This window comes from Eutrigla gurnardus (assembly GCF_963514095.1).
Source record: "Eutrigla gurnardus genome assembly, chromosome: 14".
Lineage (NCBI taxonomy): Eukaryota > Metazoa > Chordata > Actinopteri > Perciformes > Triglidae > Eutrigla > Eutrigla gurnardus.
Genome location: NC_139937.1, coordinates 2,214,023 through 2,231,246, shown reverse-complemented (window position 1 = coordinate 2,231,246; position 17,224 = coordinate 2,214,023). Strand labels below are relative to the sequence as shown.

At 43.2% G+C, this 17,224-nt stretch overlaps 1 protein-coding gene across 3 annotated transcripts in view; it reads left to right on the top strand.

The window, feature by feature from the left end:
* The first annotated feature begins 272 nt into the window (after positions 1 to 272).
* Positions 273 to 17,224, top strand: part of clcn1b (chloride channel, voltage-sensitive 1b) — a 25,392-nt gene continuing 8,440 nt past the window's right edge. The window contains exons 1-7 of one of the 3 annotated variants that reach the window (XM_084027579.1): positions 273 to 973; positions 10,204 to 10,417; positions 13,731 to 13,862; positions 13,956 to 14,084; positions 14,194 to 14,327; positions 14,746 to 14,823; positions 16,438 to 16,516. In XM_084027579.1, coding sequence (XP_083883705.1) covers positions 923 to 973; positions 10,204 to 10,417; positions 13,731 to 13,862; positions 13,956 to 14,084; positions 14,194 to 14,327; positions 14,746 to 14,823; positions 16,438 to 16,516 — 817 coding nt within the window. In that variant the 5' untranslated portion in view covers positions 273 to 922. Of the gene's footprint in view, positions 974 to 5,467; positions 5,803 to 10,203; positions 10,418 to 13,730; positions 13,863 to 13,955; positions 14,085 to 14,193; positions 14,328 to 14,745; positions 14,824 to 15,523; positions 15,603 to 16,437; positions 16,517 to 17,224 lie in introns of those variants that run through there. The other 2 variants (XM_084027578.1, XM_084027577.1) reach the window with 2 other exon arrangements.

Genomic DNA, 17,224 nt, shown 5'->3' with positions numbered 1-17,224 from the left:
AAGGAGGAACCGGAGGACGAGTTGGTTTGGATGAACTGGTCTGAGTGGGATGTTGTCTCTCCGGGATGCTGAGCCGTGGTGGTCTACCCGATGGTCTGTGGGCTTTTCAGGTTTAAGCCAGTGATGTGCGGTGCATGTGTGCATAGCTGCCTTCCTGTATTAGCTCCTCCAGATATCTGAACCTGCTGCGGAGGTGAAGCAGTACGCAGACCACTACCGAGTTCTGCAAATCCGACAATCGCTGTGAGGTGTGTGAGCAGCGTGTGTTTCTTCTTCTTTCTGCTAAGGAGGACTGCCGTAGCATGTGAGTGTTATGGGGATTGCCTTGCATCATTGGCTGATTAGGTGTGAGCTGTCATAGGGGTGTCGTGTGCACTTTTCCTGCTCACGTTGCAGGGGCAGCCCTGTGGGGGGTGCCCTTCCAACCCCCACCACCCCCGTCCAAACAAGTACAGTCCATCCAAACACACACACACACCTAATGGCTGGCTGGCAGGGAGGGTGCTGCTAGGGGCAACAAGTTGTGTGTGCGTGTGTGTGTTTATTAGGTGTCTGCAGTTCTAATAAAGGAAAGCGCTGCGTCCTTCACTGCCTCATCAGAGGCTGTGCTGTGATTTCTGTCCGTGTGTCTGTCAGGTCTGCAGTGGAGCTGGACGGCCTCTGGATCATCTGGAGCAGCGCGTTTTGGAAGAACTCATCTGCCTTTTTTGACTTTCTCTGCGTAAACGAGTGTTTGAGAATGAGTTCGTAGGAGAGTGAGTAACTTTAGAAGATGTCTGTGTGTTTCTTTGACTGGATGTAAAGTGTGTATGTATATGTAAGAACGAGAGAGAGCGTGTGTGTGTGTCTGTGGTAGTGCCTATGCCGTTGGAAATGCTGGGGTGTCCAGCGAGGATATTTTTGGATCAGTGACAGCGTGTCAATGGCTGCAGATGCGTCGCAAAGGAAGGCTCTGAGGTACCAGCAGACCCTGGTAGGTCTTCACCCAATCTCTTCTAACCTGCATGCTGTCTTTTTAAAATGTTTCTCCCTTCACCCTCATTTCATGCCTCCACCTGCTTCTCCCTCATCTCTCCATCGACTCACCTGTCACTCAGTCTTCTGCAACCATCATTTCCCGGCCTTCACTCACTTTCCCTGATCATTTCACCTTTTCCTTTCAATACTTTTCATACACAACTACGGCCTCATCTGTTTCCATCTGCATGCCGCATCCTTCTTGTCCTGCAGCAGTGCACTCTGTCTTTCTTGCTTCTCTACCATGTTGCATGAACTTCTCCCGACGCCCTTCTCTTGAAGCGATTCTTCTAATATCAACTATCTTCCTCCTCCGTTGTTCTTTTTACTTCTTGAACAAGACTTTTGCAACTTAATGTCAGTTTTTATTTGCACTGCACACACATTCACAGTCTACGCCACCAGACACTGATTGAGGGCGAGAAATGGAGCGTCATCTTTGCAAAATTCAAGGATTTAATTATTTATATTGATTTCAGCCTCTTACTTGATCTCTTACTTTTTTCCACTTTGCCCAGATTCCATCCTTATGTAAACGTCTTCTTCATGGCCCCGTTTATGTTCTTCCATCTGTAACGCCTTCTGAAGCCGCAGGCTTGTAAAGTCATTGCTGTTTTCATGTGTTGGTGGATATAAATACCGATATACAGGAAACCTGAGCAGACAGGTTAGATGTACGTGCTGAGATGAAGTCATGTCACTATATCCTCCAGTTCATCTGCTTAAATGCTCCTCCAGGATGATGGTCATTCCTCCGAGGAGCATCATATCTGCCATTGACTCATTTCTTCTCATCCAATCACAGCTGCTCTGTGAACATGCGTGACTCGCAGCATTAGATTGTGTTTTTTTCAGTGATTGATCTGAAGCCTTGTGTTATTGTGTGTTGTTTATGTGAATGTGACTATCAGGCGAGAGAGTGACTGATACACGAGCCCTGAGGTCAGAGCAGCTGGAGGAGTTTTTATGTGTTAGAATAGCGAGTGACAATAAGGTGTTCCCTTTTTCCTTCTCCTCTTCCTCTTCTCATTTGAGATGATGGATGATTGCCCAAAGCGAACCTCTAATACCCGGCCCTTGTGGAGCCCCTTAGGGGCCCACAGGTCAGATATAAATACGAAATTGCAATTAATCACACTATTTACAGGCTTAATGTTGCGCTGAGAAGTCCTATCTCTTCGGTGTGAAAGCTGTGATGGTGTCTGTGTGTGAGAGAGAGGAAATGAGAGCCTTGAAGGATTGGAGGAGTTTATGTGTAGAGCTGTTAATAGATCATCATAATATGATTTATTTGTTGATTAGTAGCAGGATATGGCTGAGTATATTTTCAGGTTGATGGTTTAGCTGGCTAAATCTTCACAGATGCACACGATGATGCTGCCAGGTTACAGCAGTCGTCTCTCTTTAGTGTTCCCAGTATGTGTTGGGTTTAAAACTGGTTTAGATGTTTAGCTTACATGGATAAATAACTATGTTTCAACTCAGAGACCTGTTCCACACTGAAATACAGTCCTACGCTTTCTGATTTTTCTGTGATTATAAATTACAAGATTATACAAGATTATACAATTACATACAGTTGCATGGACAGTTAAATGAAAAAATGAAATAAGATATGAATGATAAATAAGTAACAGGAGTTGGGATACCCCGGCAGTTAGCATGACTCGTTCTCTCCACAAAAACCCAATGGCATATTTTCTAGCAAAACTATCCCAAAAATCATAAACATTTTGTTTAGTAAGATCTTTTTCACAAATAAACACCACTTTATGATTTTTGAAGCGTGAATGCAATTAGCAGAAGTAAAAAACTGTACATATGTTCTTCTCCTGTAAATGGAACCTCACTGGATATATCTGTCTGAAATGTACGACCCGTAAAAACAGAAACCATGATAGAAAGACGTTTTTAACGGTTTTAACCAAGACGTCTTCTGACAAATTATTGCTTGCTGGGGTAAAGCTGCGTTAATAACTTCCAAGTAACACAGCTGTTGTTGACCCTTGACCTTAGCAAAGAGGAAGCACCCTCTGTTGACACTGTCGGACACACTCTCGCCGGGTGGCAAGAACGGATAGTGTGTGTGTGTGTGTGTGTGTGTGTGTGTGTGTGTGTGTGTGTGTGTGTGTGTGTGTGTGTGTGTGTGTGTGTGTGTGTGTGTGTGTGTGTGTGTGTGTGTGTGTGTGTGTGTGTGTGTGTGTGTGTGTGTGTGTGTGTGTGTGTGTGTGCTTGTGTTTTATATGATGGATGTGGCTAAAAGTGAGGTTGTGTGAGGAGACAAGTCTCAATCTGTGAGAATGTCAACAGCAGTGAAATAGATCTGATAAGTCTCAAATGTTACAGGCTACTAAAAGGGATAATGTTCACCTGCCAAATGTCCCTCAGACTGGAATGACTGGGATGTAGACGATTAAGCCATTACATTTCATATGATATCGCAGTCGCTCGATGTGTCTTTTAAATTAGAGATGTTGGCTAAAATGGAATAATTATACAATTAGTATCATCCGTAGTGAAGAAGAAGAAACGGCATGTTAAAAGGTGTGATTGTCATTTTGTGTAAAGGTTAAAGCTCTGCATCCGTCTGTCCAACAGGCCTCCTGGGACAGACGGGAGAGCGAGGGAGACAAACAGCTTGAGAGAGGAGGAGGAGGTGCGGAGAAGTGTGTCAGTGAACATTGGGTCACACTGCTGCTAAATTTATCCACGAGTAAGGTTTCACCTCGGGGTGGGGGTTGGATAGACGGGGACAAGGGGTGGTGAGAGGGGAAGTTTCAGGGGGAGAGTGAGGGAGAAAGGTGAAAGGCTGCACACGAGAGTTCAGTCGTAGGTGAGGCGGAAAAAGAAGCACGCAGAAATCTGTTTGTGGCATTGGAGGAAAGAAAATCTGACATTCAGTGGAAACATTTTAAAACGCAATTCTCAAAATGAACGACGGATTCATTTCCCAAAAGCCTGTTAGGCTCAGGTGAAGGACGAGGATTATCTCTGCATTTAAGAACGTTTGGGAAATGTGAACCGGAACTAACCGGCCTAAATGTGTTTTTCTGACTCTGAAATTTAGATTATAATTCCAAGATTCAGCAAAAATCATTGACATTATCATGAAAAATGAGATCATGTCAGAGATAAATAATATTAATGTAAGAATTAAAAGTCTCCTGGTGGTCTCGGGTGCTTACAGTGCTGACAAGGTATAGTGGGCCTTTTTCACGGCAGACATTTTGTCATGTTACAGCAGGAAAAGTTCAAGAGTGATGAATAACATGGATGGCTGCATTCCATTCGGGTGTACAGGTTTGAGTGGCCTGGTATCGTGCATGTTGACTGAACTGAGCGGCCCTGAACGTTACAGAGGAGAAAATCAGGATTCAATCAGCTTTGGAACTTTTCTCAGGTTACTTGTTGTAAAGAACCTGAAAGCTGCTTCCATCCATGTTCTACTAGTGTATCCCATCATGCATCTGGTAGAAGACAGGAAGGTCTATTTGCAGGCAAGTTTACACTCAATGTTCCTTCAATAAACCCGTTATTTTCACCAGCACTCTGGTGCACAAAGAGCCAGGATCAACAGGAGATCTGGGTCACAACAGAATGCTCAGTGAGCCAACGTATGGTCAAGAATAGAGCCCATTTATTTTCCAGCAAGCCAATACTAACAGTTGATATGGGCTTATCCAAAATAAGTCAGTATTGATCTCTATACTGGCATAGACAGACTAAATATGCATTACATTGCATATGCATGTATTTTGGACCTTATTTTTGAAAGTTTCAGACTTAAATATTTGCTTTATATCGATGGCCGAAGCACAAAAGTGTTTTTTCTTGCAGAATGCTATTTGTTATGGATACCCAATGCATAATACACTGTTGTTGGACTATATTACTATATCATGTGTTAACAATACAGACTAGGTATTGTTAACCTTCATCATCCAAAGTGAAATCCGTCAATCAGAAAATCCTGCAGATAGGAGGTTTTGATTTTTGGTCATGTGGTTTTTATGCATAGTAAAATATAATATTGTAAACTGTAAAGTATCCTGCCTCAGTACATATTTTTGACATAACTTGAAGTATTTAATAACCAAGCAATCACTGCCAGCAACATGTTTGCCAGGCAAAGCATGTCATCTATGTTGGAGACACTTATAGTACAGTGCATTATTATCTTCCTCACAATGTGAATCATGCAAAGCATATTGTACTTATATGTACGTATATTTTTGCTATCCAGTTTGTATTAAATACTTAACTATCAGAATTCGGCTATTTTGTAGACGGAGCAGGTATTATTTTCATACCTCAAGCTTGTGTTCCACCTGCCATCATTTCTGACCCGGCTGAAGGAGAATCCACCTCTCTGAATTAAAAGCTGCTGACAATTTAGTGTCTCTATTAACCTCTACTGCTTTCGCCACTCTCCCTGTGTGTGTGTGTGTGTGTGTGTGTGTGTGTGTGTGTGTGTGTGTGTGTGTGTGTGTGTGTGTGTGTGTGTGTGTGTGTGTGTGTGTGTGTGTGTGTGTGTGTGTGTGTGTGTGTGTGTTGCCCTGGCCATACCTGTCATACTGTATGGAGGCAGGTAGCAGGTCCGCTGCGTGTCGGTCATACTGGCAAGGACAGGAAATGACAGATGTAAGACAAAGATATCCAGAGAGGGAATTTCAGTTTATTAAGGACGCCCGAGAAAGCGAGCGTCAACCTGCAGGAGGAACCGCAGAGAAGATGAGGCAGCGGATCAACACGTTTGAAACAGTTCTGAATATTGATCAATTCCTGGTAAGGTCTAGTCTCTTGAGTATTTTCTACCTAAAGTCAGAATGCTTTTCGTGAGTATGGATGCTTTTATGACTTGGATGAGAGGTAGAAGTATGATCTCTGACACTTTGTTGAGCTTCACTTTTGCATTTCATATTATGATGCATTTATTCATGTAAACCAGCCTTACCGACGAGCTCCACGGTTGTTGTTCTTGATGTAAGGTTGAACTGTGATATGTGCTATGAACAGCATTCATAACATGTTAGAGTTCGATTTATTTTTCTGTTTTGGCCTCGTCCACATGCTGTTATTAGAACACGATAGCTTGAACACTGTTTGGACGAGTCATGGAAATGTAATTGTGCTGGTTAATTAGTGTGTGTGTGTGTGCATGCGTGTGTGTGTGTGTCTGTGTGTGTGTGTGTGTGGGGGGGTGGGGGGGGGGGGGGGGGTTGGGTTTGGGTGAAATCTCCTGACCTGTCTGTCAGTGAGCAGGTCAGATTTTATCATTAACCTCGTGCTATGGGACAGGGCTATATTGTTGTAAGGCCTCACCACACACACACACACACACACACACACACACACACACAAACATTTGTTTAGCGCCCTCATAAATACACACAAGCACAAACTTAGCATGCTGGAGAATGCACTAAACACATATTTATGAATATGCAGCGCTGACTCTCATGAGGGGCTCAGGAATGTACTGTTATTTTTTTAATTAACTCTCAATGTCACACTGCCCTTCAACCTAGGCATCTATTAGCAGCTCTCACTAAGACTGAAGCTCTCTCCCTGCCTCTCTCTCTCTCTCTCTCCCTCCCTCTCTCTCTCTCTCTCTCTCTCTCTCCTTCTTTTGCTTCTCTCTGCTTTTGTTTCCTTGAAGCTCCTCTTAAATGTCTTGTGTTTTACAGGAGGATCACCTTGTTAGAACGGGCTCATGAAGATCCGTGAATGAATTCTAAGGTTATTGAGCACAATTTAACAGCGTCTCTGTCTTCAGGAACACACGGCAGGAGCGGTTTACATTTCTCCTTTTTCTTCATCCCGAGGGACTTGCAATAAGAACAACAGGAGAGTTTGAGTTTTTAGAGTCGAGCACGAGAAACTCATAACGAGGGAGCGAGTGTCAGATACAGTAACGCCTGAACACTTTCATGTGTCGGTGGAGACGAGAAGAGTGCATGGAAATAATAAGAGCCACGGGGGAAGGTAGGGGGATCTGGCTAAGAGTACATGAGTGTGACTGGAGGAGGAACAGGAAGAGGGTCGAACACGGCAGCAAAGATACATGTGAAAGTGGTGGGAATGGTTACTGATTCAGTCATTGGATGCACAAGGTTACATGGTGACACACAGGTAAACACGAGGTTGAAAGATGGAGACGACAAAGTGGCCCGGCAGGCATGAATCACTGCTTCCAACGTCCTCTCACGCTGTCATCGTCTGTTTTTGTCTTTTTCAGGTTCATTTCCCCTTATTGAATGGCTTCTAAATGGACACACAATCAGCAGAATGTTGCTAGAAAGTGTGAGGTTCAAGGTGTCACCTTAGAATAGCTAGTTTTGTCTCATTTATGATGATTTTAAACTGAGACGCAGTAAATGTTTACATTTGAGAGAATCTTTGGCATACTTTGTTAAATATAAATGACCTAAATGATTAAAAAAATAGCTTGCTATTCATTTATGATATATAAACATATATTTATATATAAACATATATACAACATATATATATATATATTTTTTATATATTGTTTAACCTTATCTTAGTTAGCTTCTTGATGTTTGTTGGGTCCCTCAGAAACATCCATTATAAGATGCAGCTTTACGTGATCAACACTTTAGGTTCAATCAACATGAAACAATGTGATCCGTCACCAGATGATTTGATGTTGACGTTGTAAAACTGTCCAACACGCAGAATGTACATCTCAGATCAGATAAATGAAGGCTGTGATAGTAACATGATAATACAGAAATACACAAGCAGCTCAACTACAAACCCAAACACACAGAGATGCTGTTGTTTAGCAGTTTCATAGAGAATCGAGTTGTTGAAATACCGGAGGAGCTGTTATTTGAGGATAAACGTGTAATTGTTGGTTTTGTTGTCTCAGAGTACGAGCTGAGAACAGGTGAGAGTGAGACTTGTGTTCCTGCTGCTCCTGGGTTTGATGGTTTCTGGTGCCAGCGGCCGTTTGATGTTGATGGATGAGTGCTCCGGTGTTAAAGTGTAGTGGTGGTGGGGAGGCGGTCTGCAGGCTAGGACAGGAGACAGACCAGGAGCAGAGCTGCACCACATCATGCCACAGACCGCTGATGAGGACCAGGTAAAGGCCGGACCACCAAAGGGTTCATCTGGCCGGGGGGGACGGGGACTTGGTTATTCTATGCTGTTAGTGAATTAATGACACAGTCCAGAGTTCCAGAGTCTTCTTCTTTTTCTTTTTTCTTGAATCGTTATTTTGGTGGATCTGTTTGCATATTTGTATTATTCTCTTTTCCAGTTTTAGTTTTAATGGATTCTTTCACATTAGATGGGGATGTTTATTATAGGAATATTAACAACTATTGTGTGTAGGGTATACAATATTAAATGTTTTGTTTTATTTCTAATGTACTCAAATAGGATTCTATCAAAATTGTGTGCAAAATGTAACTTAATCTCTTTATGGATAATACTTTATCAATTCTAAATTTGTCTCATATGTCATTTAATTTGCTTAAGACACAATGAGACACGCTGCAACTTGTTCTGTTAAATTGTTGTGGTCTTTTAGTATTTTTGTAAAAAGTCATGGATCAGATTCTAATAATGTGTGTGTTTGTGATCTGCTGTTTTTCAGCAGATGAGAGATTTATTTTAAGTAAAATTAATCCATATAAAGCAATCATAATAAGAGATTGGAACCTTATACAGTAGAATATACATTACTGTATATTTACATTTAGGGCATTTAGCAGAAGCTTTTATCCAAAGTGACTTACAACAAGTACATCTGAAGAAAGGGCAACCGTCAATCTCCATCAGTACACGGGATAAACAGCTGTTGTGGGTCTGCAAATAATGATTTTAATCTGTGAGGATGATGGCATTTTAAACATTTGGCCAACTCGGGTAATGAGAGGTGAGTTTCTATTCCCGAAAAGAAAATCATTAAATGTCTTTAAAATTATTTCCTCCATCACTGTCTTATAGCATAGCCCATTATTCTGGCAGCAAAGCACGTTTAAAACAACCACATGAATTATTAAGTTCAACCAGGTGTTTCCATCATGGCAAATAACCCAAACTGAGAATAGCCGTTTGCATTTCTTTATCTGCTGTCTGCTCCGGCCGTGAGCTCGCTGCCTTCTGAATAACGGTTTGTGGTTTGTAGTGTTTAGTGACGTCTAAAATAACTTTATGGCTCATCAAATGTTTTGAAGAGCCTTTAACAGTGTAACAGCTGGCCACCTGCTTCAGTGTGTGCCGTATTAATTATAAACTTCTATATCTGCCACTTTGTCATGTGCTCGTAGTGACTCATGCATTATAGTGGACTCTTGTGTGAAGCAGTTTATACGCACCAACAAGACACACTGCAACACGTTGTGTGTGTCGTACTGAAATGATCGGATGTTTCCAAATCAGATGAGATGATAGATTATTGCTGCACCTTTATTTTTTTTATTATGGTAGATGGAATTATGGGCAGCTCGCTTTCTTCCTGGTCCCGGGCCTCATGGTTGGATGTATCGGCTCTCCTTTCCTGCGTGAACATGAGACAGTAATGTGTGGCAGCCTGTCCTCCTCATGATTTAGCTTCTTGCGTTGCTGTGTAGTGGGACGCTTGAGATCTGTGGCTCAGCTGCACGTCGTAGATCCACCTGGATCTGCAGGATCTCACAGGATCTCTGTGGTCTGGATTACAAGGGTCATGTTTTCTTACCACCTGTGTGCGTGTGTGTGTGTGTGTGTGTGTGTGTGTGTGTAGATGTAAAGTAAACACATTGTCAGAAGGGGAAGATGTGGAATGTCCTCTCTTCCAGGATCTCTTCCTCTGGCTCCCCTCCAGCCCCTGCCTCCTCTCAGGGAGGGGTTTTTCCGATCTCTATGCCCGTTTTGTCTATTTCTGTCTGCCAGGGTATTCAGGTTGGTGTGTATCCCTTACACACACGCCGCACATTCCCCATCTCTTTCTCGTTATCTCAAGACTCTTCGCACTGGATCTGGTTTTATCCTTCTCCAAAGTCTCAGTTGTCAGAGGTGCACCTCCTCTGAAATCTCCTTTCCCTTCTTCCCCTATTCTCTCACATCATGCATTTTGTTTTACTTCTCTGTGATCCTCAGAGGTCCCAAGAAACTCAGGATTTCTTGGTGCTTTTTGAGTCCTAGTGATTGTCAGGCTTCCCCTCTCTGTTTCAGCTGTATGGGGAGTACAGGGAGCAGCTGGGAAACTTTGCCCGACGGGAGGCTGCCCGTTTGCTGACGGAGAGACAATGGAAGAGACAGGCGGGGGACAACGGCGGGGGCCGGACGGGGCTTGGCCGGCGGCATCACCATCACCCTGCATCCCTGGAGTCGTATCACAGCCACGCCTCTTCCACCCAGAAGCCTCGTCCATACTCCAAATGTCAAGGTGACCAGCAGCAACGATCTAATGTGTTCAAACATTCGCTTTACTAAAGCTATTCTATGCAAATCCCAAGTGCACTCATGGTTTCCATGGCTATATGAGACATGAAGATCAACAAACTGCTATTTATTCATATTTTGAGGGACTGGCACTTCACCTCAGTTTTTCTTTTATCGGCTTCAGTTACTGGTTACTTTGCACATTATGATTTAATGTGCAACATGATGATGAGCTCATAAAATATGATGCACTGCTGTAGTTTAATGAGGTTTCCACACAGGACATGAGGCATACTGAGGTCATGAGTCCCTTAATGTACCCCACCCGCTCTCGAAAACTACCATTTTTTTTTTAAATATTGTGTTCATCATCAAATGTTAATTTGTATTCCTCAACACGTTTTTTTTAAAAGCTGTTTCAAAGCTTTTGACAAACTGCAATACAATTATTGTGGAGAAATACTGAATGCTAATATTTATTTTAAAATGAAATGTTTTTAATCTGCTTATAAACTTCCCCGCATATGTTTAAATTGTAGAGAAATGAAAAACAAAAACTTCTATCTCAGTAGTTTCAATAACATTTCAGAGGGAAAACTGTAGTTTTTACTTCCACTTGACAACTAAAGTTACTTTTCAGATCATCATTTTTACGCTTGCAGAATATGATGCATCGGCATGACCAATAATATAACTCACATCAGGCATTTATGCATTGTTACATTTTACTTAATAATAATAATAATAATAATAATAATAATAATAATAATAATAATAATAATAATAATAATAATTAATTAATATAATATTTTCACTTGTTTTTCAAGTATTTTCACTGAGGTTTCCACCACTGATCCCAGTGTCCTCAGTAGTGATCAACACCCTGCCTGGACTACCAACAATATAAAATTGTTAAGTCTATCATCTACATTAATACAACAAAGTCAAAACTCAGCTGAACCTAATATTGTGTATAACACAAACCTGACATTGCTGCTTAAAGTGTCAGTCTGTAAGATTTGAGATCGTTGCTCCTAGCGGCCTCTCTGGCGATAGATGGAACTGCAGGCCAGCCTCTGGGACTCATCTCCCTCACCAACAGTGTGACTGTCTCTCATCTGCGTGATGCCTTCAAATGCTCCACACTGAAAGGAGGTCCCTGGTTTCCCCTCGTTGGCGTCACTTTGCTTCTTGATGACTTTCCTTCTTCACTTCCATTAGTTTGTTGTTTCTTTTTCTTGGACTGGAAGTTGAATGGTCTTCTTTCTCTGCCTGTTGATCCTCCATTGTGAGTCAGCAGTAATGTAATGTACCTGGTCACACTTTAGACTAGAGGGAGCCTGACTCAACAGTTGGAAGTTACTGATTTCCCATTCCAAGTAAACGCAGCATACTTCTATGAGGAGCTCCACCTGCAGACCAACCGCTGCTGACTGCAGAAAAAGATCAAACTCATTTAGAGTTTAGTGGGAATGTGGCCACAGACACGGAGATCCTATTTCTGGACAAAGCAGCAACAAGCACTTTCATTAGTGGGTCACATGATCAACCATCATTGTTTTAACTCACTCTTTGATAGATAGGAACTTAAAAGACAATTAAATAGATGGAAATGTTACGGACTGCCACTTTAAGACAACAATAAGTCAAAACTCGGACTCAGCCGAACCTAATATTGGGTATAACACAAACCTGACCTGCTGCTTAATTGTGTAGATAATGGTCCATTTGTGTGAGGTGGATTCAAATCTCTGCTCATGCTATTTTGTTCCCAACCATGAACACATGTTCCCGGTTCCTTGTTTGAGGGTTGGTTTGGGTTATCCAGGTGCACTTGAAGGGACACTCCACTGATGTGACCGTGGAGGTCTTACATAACGTCTGTTGTTGCTGTGTGGGAGCTTTGTCAAGTGTGAGAAAATGACTCACCTGATATCCATCAAGTCATTTTCATATCTGCAGAGGAACATACTCACTATCAAAGTGCTTCTATGCTAGGCACATAAACTGGGGAAGATTGAAGGTCACAGACGGGAAAGTCTAACAAAAGATGTGACCGTGTTGCATGATGGGAAGTGTAGGATCCAGAATTGCCTGACCCCATACACGGGGGGAGATGCTACTTTTACCTTAGTAAATTATTGAGAACAATTCAAAAATGTGGTGAGAGGTTCCTTTGATTTTGGACAATATGCTTTTATTTTATCTTCTATTATATTATATATTAAACGCCAAGGATATTTCAGAAAGCATTTATTTATAACATGTCATGCTGCAAGGATGAGTGAGAGTCAGAGCCACGATGATGATGATGATGAGGAGGAGGAGGAACCATCTTGGAAGGACAAGCTCCTGCACAGCTTGTACAACTGACAGCAGTTCTACCACCACACAGGACCCCTGGTGCAGGTCTGGGTCTACCACCACACAGGACCCCTGGTGCAGGTCTGGGTCTACCACCACACAGGACCCCTTGTGCAGGTCTGGGTCTACCACCACACAGGACCCCTTGTGCAGGTCTGGGTCTACCACCACACAGGACCCCTTGTGCAGGTCTGGGTCTACCACACCACACAGGACTCCAGGTCTGGGTTTACCAGGTGCAGACCATGCAAAGATGCCCTGAGACGGCCCAGCACATAGCAGCAGGGTGAAGGTTGCAGGTCTGGGGTCTGGGTCTGAGACGGCTCAGCACATAGCAGCAGGGTGAAGGATGCAGGTCTGGGGTCTGGGTCTGAGACGGCTCAGCACATAGCAGCAGGGTGAAGGATGCAGGTCTGGCGTCTGGGTCTGAGACGGCCCAGCACATAGCAGCAGGGTGAAGGATGCAGGTACGGTGTACATGGAGCACCATAACCAAGCGGCTGCAGAGTGTACAGGAACATCTGAGCTGAGGATTATGGGCTGGAAGCCCCGAGGTCAAAATGGAAGACACCTCCAAAGGTGAACAAGCTAAATCCTGTGGGACTTCCAGATCCAGCCTGATGGACTGGTGACGGCTGTCCAAGACAGCAGCAGTGATAGATGCAGCTATAACAACCGACAGCAACATCCGGAAGAAGGAACACAAGGAGCTCAAAAAATATCTGAAGGGCTGAAAGAGAAAAGATGTGAAGTCATCAATGGTGCACTCGCGGCTGTAACCCCCCAGAACCACTCCGATCATTCTGTGCTGACATTACATGTACTTGTGATGAGCTATCGGATCATCACTGTAGCCATGAAGTTAGTTACGATACCTACCTGAGTGAGTGAGGTATTCAGTCGGGTGATAAGCAGATTTGAGGTGAATCATTAGTTTGATCTCTCTGTTCCAGATTGTTTCGCCCGTGTGCGGCGGTACATCGTGACCAAGATGGGAGAGGACTGGATATTCCTGGTTCTTCTGGGACTGACGATGGCTCTGGTCAGCTGGAGTATGGACTATGCTAGCGCTAAGAGCCTGCAAGGTACCGCAACCAAGAGAGATAAACTACTGCCAAATATGCAGTTTAATAACACGTGTGATTATTCCATTTCTACTCCTGTGTTTTCTCTTTCAGCCTATAAGTGGATGCACGGAGAGCTTAAAGGCAACGTGCCACTCCAGTACCTCGCCTGGGTTACCTATCCCATGATCCTTGTCATGTTCGCCTCGCTCTTCTGTCATTTGGTTTCCCCACAGGCCATCGGTAAGCTCCCATCGCCTGTTCCCCTCTGGTTGCCTCCATTTGTCAGTTTTCCTGTCGTAGGAAAGTGGCTTTCTGAGCCCACTTTGTTTCACTTTGTGTTCCTCTCCAGGTTCGGGTATTCCTGAGCTGAAAACCATCCTGAGAGGTGTAGTGCTGAAGGAGTATCTGACCCTCAAAGCCTTCGTAGCGAAGGTCGTCGGCCTGACTGCTGGCCTCGGCAGCGGGATGCCAGTCGGCAAAGAGGTAAACAAATCCCCCTTTTTCTTCTTTTTTACTATCTGTTCTTCTCTGTATCATCATTCATTGATCCAGAATCATTATCATCCATCCCCTCCCTCTCTTTTTTGATTTCCATCACTTTATCTGCTCTCTCTCTCTCTCTCTCTCTCTCCAAGCTTGGAGCATAATAAATCATCTTCTGTCATGTTTTTCCTCGCTCCCTCCTCTCACGGGATTGAAGCACTATTCCTCAGCAACGGAGCACATTCATTTCCCCCCGTTACAGTAGCAGGGCAACTGTCACATCCAGCAGTTACACTGTGATTTATCTGCTCTGAAACAACATGTCCCAGTTTAGACTTCCTGTTTTTCACACAATTGTCAGTGTCCATCTCTGTAACGTTACGTGTCACTCATTGGTGTCATGACTCGTCACCTCCAGGGCCCCTTCGTCCACATCGCCAGCATCTGTGCCGCGGTGCTGAGTCGATTCATGTCCATCTTCTCTGGAGTCTATGAGGTAAGCCGAGGCCCTGACCAAAAACAGACTACGTCACCCACAAGCCTCATCTCCTCACTGACCACAGTTAATGCATTTGATGAAGATGTGAAATGGAGTTTTTCCATCATACCCTGATTTGTCCTCGTCTTTGGTGTTACTACAGTGTTCCCACTGACAGTCCAAATGTTAAATCTGAATGACTTCTGTGATCCTCTGACTTTCCCTCTGTGCATTTGAGTGAAATGTCTCCAAAACGATGGGATGGATTGCTGTAAATTAGGGGCACACATTTGGTGACTGTAGCATGGCTGCAGACCTACTTCTGTTTTGAAAATGATTGGATGACCTTGACAATATTACACAGTCCTTCTGTCAGATGATTCCACATGTGGCCTCTACACCATTTCTGTTTGCTCATTTGGAGTCTTTGAATGGATGTTCGAGAAAAAGTGGGAACCCTGTGACTGTTGTGCTCTCCCATCTGTCTCTCCGAACCCAGCCCCCCCCCCCCCCCCCCATTTCCCTTGTGTCTGTATTTTGGCTCGCCCCGTTGCACCTCGTCTGTGTTTGTGTCTCGCTGTATTAATAGTGTGATGGTAATGTCTGGCATGTGTATTAACAGTGACCTCCCATATTCCTGTCACCCTCTTCCCCTGCTCTCTCCATCTCCCCTCCGCTCTCTCATTTGTCCCTGCTCGTCTGTGACCCTTAACCCCAGAATGGCACCCATAACCAGGACCTGTTGGTGTGTGCGTGTGCCGTGGGAGTGGCCACCTGTTTCGCTGCCCCCGTGGGAGGCAAGTCCCGCCCTGAAATATGATCGACAGCACAAACATGGAGGTTAAATCTGACCTCAGACCAGTTCCCTGCATTATTATTTCATGATGCAGATTCACTTATCAACCTGTAGTGAGGGGTTGAGAGGTTCTGCCTACTACCTGCCCCACATCCCAAGCTATTCCATTTAAACTGACCTCAGGCCAGTGTCCAGCATTGATGAATTCAAAGTTAATTGAATGTTTATGAATGAATATTGTTTTTGCTGACTAGCTTCCCAGCACGAGCCTTGAATTAAACCATTATTTCTGCTAGCAGGCTTTTTCTGCATCCCAACCCTTCTTTTATTTATTTTTGTTAAATAATAAAAAGACAGTCACTAAGTAGAATTGTGATTTAAAAAAATAAGAGAGAAGCTTCTTATTCAGGGTGATTAATAATCAATGGGACTATTTAATGTCTGTTACAGTTAATTTGTGCAGGGATTTGTCTCTGAGGACGATGTGACCTCTTTGTTTCCTGATTGCTTATTTGTTCTCTGGCGTGTGTCCTCTGCTTTATATTCTCTTGATGTGCTTTGTTCCTCCTCATCTTTATTACCTTTTTTTTTTTTACCAAATTCCAGTGAGCATTATTTATTCACTTTATTCCTTTTTACCTCCCCTCTGTCACCCCCTTCCCCTCCTGTCTTCTCCACCTTGATCTTTTATTCTCTCTTTCTCCAACTCACTCTCTGTCTTTCTGTCTACGCTCTCGTTCCCTTTACATCACCTCACGCCGTCCATCCCTCATCGTCTCTCTCCACTCTTCATCTCCCTCTCGTTTCCCCTCTCCCTCTGTTTTCTGTGTCAGTAGAACCCTTATGGTTACACAGATATTCTGACTGTTGGCTGTGCCGTTGGGGTGGGATGCTGTTTCGGCACTCCACTTGGAGGTACTGTACACTGTCGCATACAACCAGAACTACACCAGACACCCCTCGTACTGGACCCATGCTGTCCTGAGACTGAGACCAGCTGAAATGTGTCGGTGTCGAAAGACAAGTCACTATCAAAAGTTAGCAGCTTCTTAGTTTACTTGTCAATGAATTCATTGAATGAATTATTATTTATTATTTAGAATATTAATTTGTATTATTTATTTGACTTAAGATCTTGTTCAGCTGCTTGTCTTAAGACCACATCAGCTAATAATCCTCCATTACATGAACGCATAACATTGACAAACTTATGCATCTTAGTTGTTTGTTTCAGTGCAACCAAGATATAAACTGGGCCAAAGCGTTTTACAGCTGAAAAATACCTTTGTCGGTGTTCTCTGGTGTTGAAAACATTAATGACGTTACTTATGTTTGTCAAATTATCTCAAGCATATATTTCTTGTCACTTAGTTTCTGACACTTAGACCTTATGTGCAAAATAAGCTTTTAATATATTTATCCATCTGGCCTTGTTAGAGTAAATTAACACCCCCTGAACAAAGTACAGTATACAAGTACTACTACAGAAACTAGCCTCGACTGAACAACTCCCATTCATTCATAACGGGTGTATTAAATCTCTATTATAGGACACTGGAAGAAAAACGCAGCAAATTAGAAAATGTATTAATTTGCAGCAATCTTGATAACTGATAAAACTTT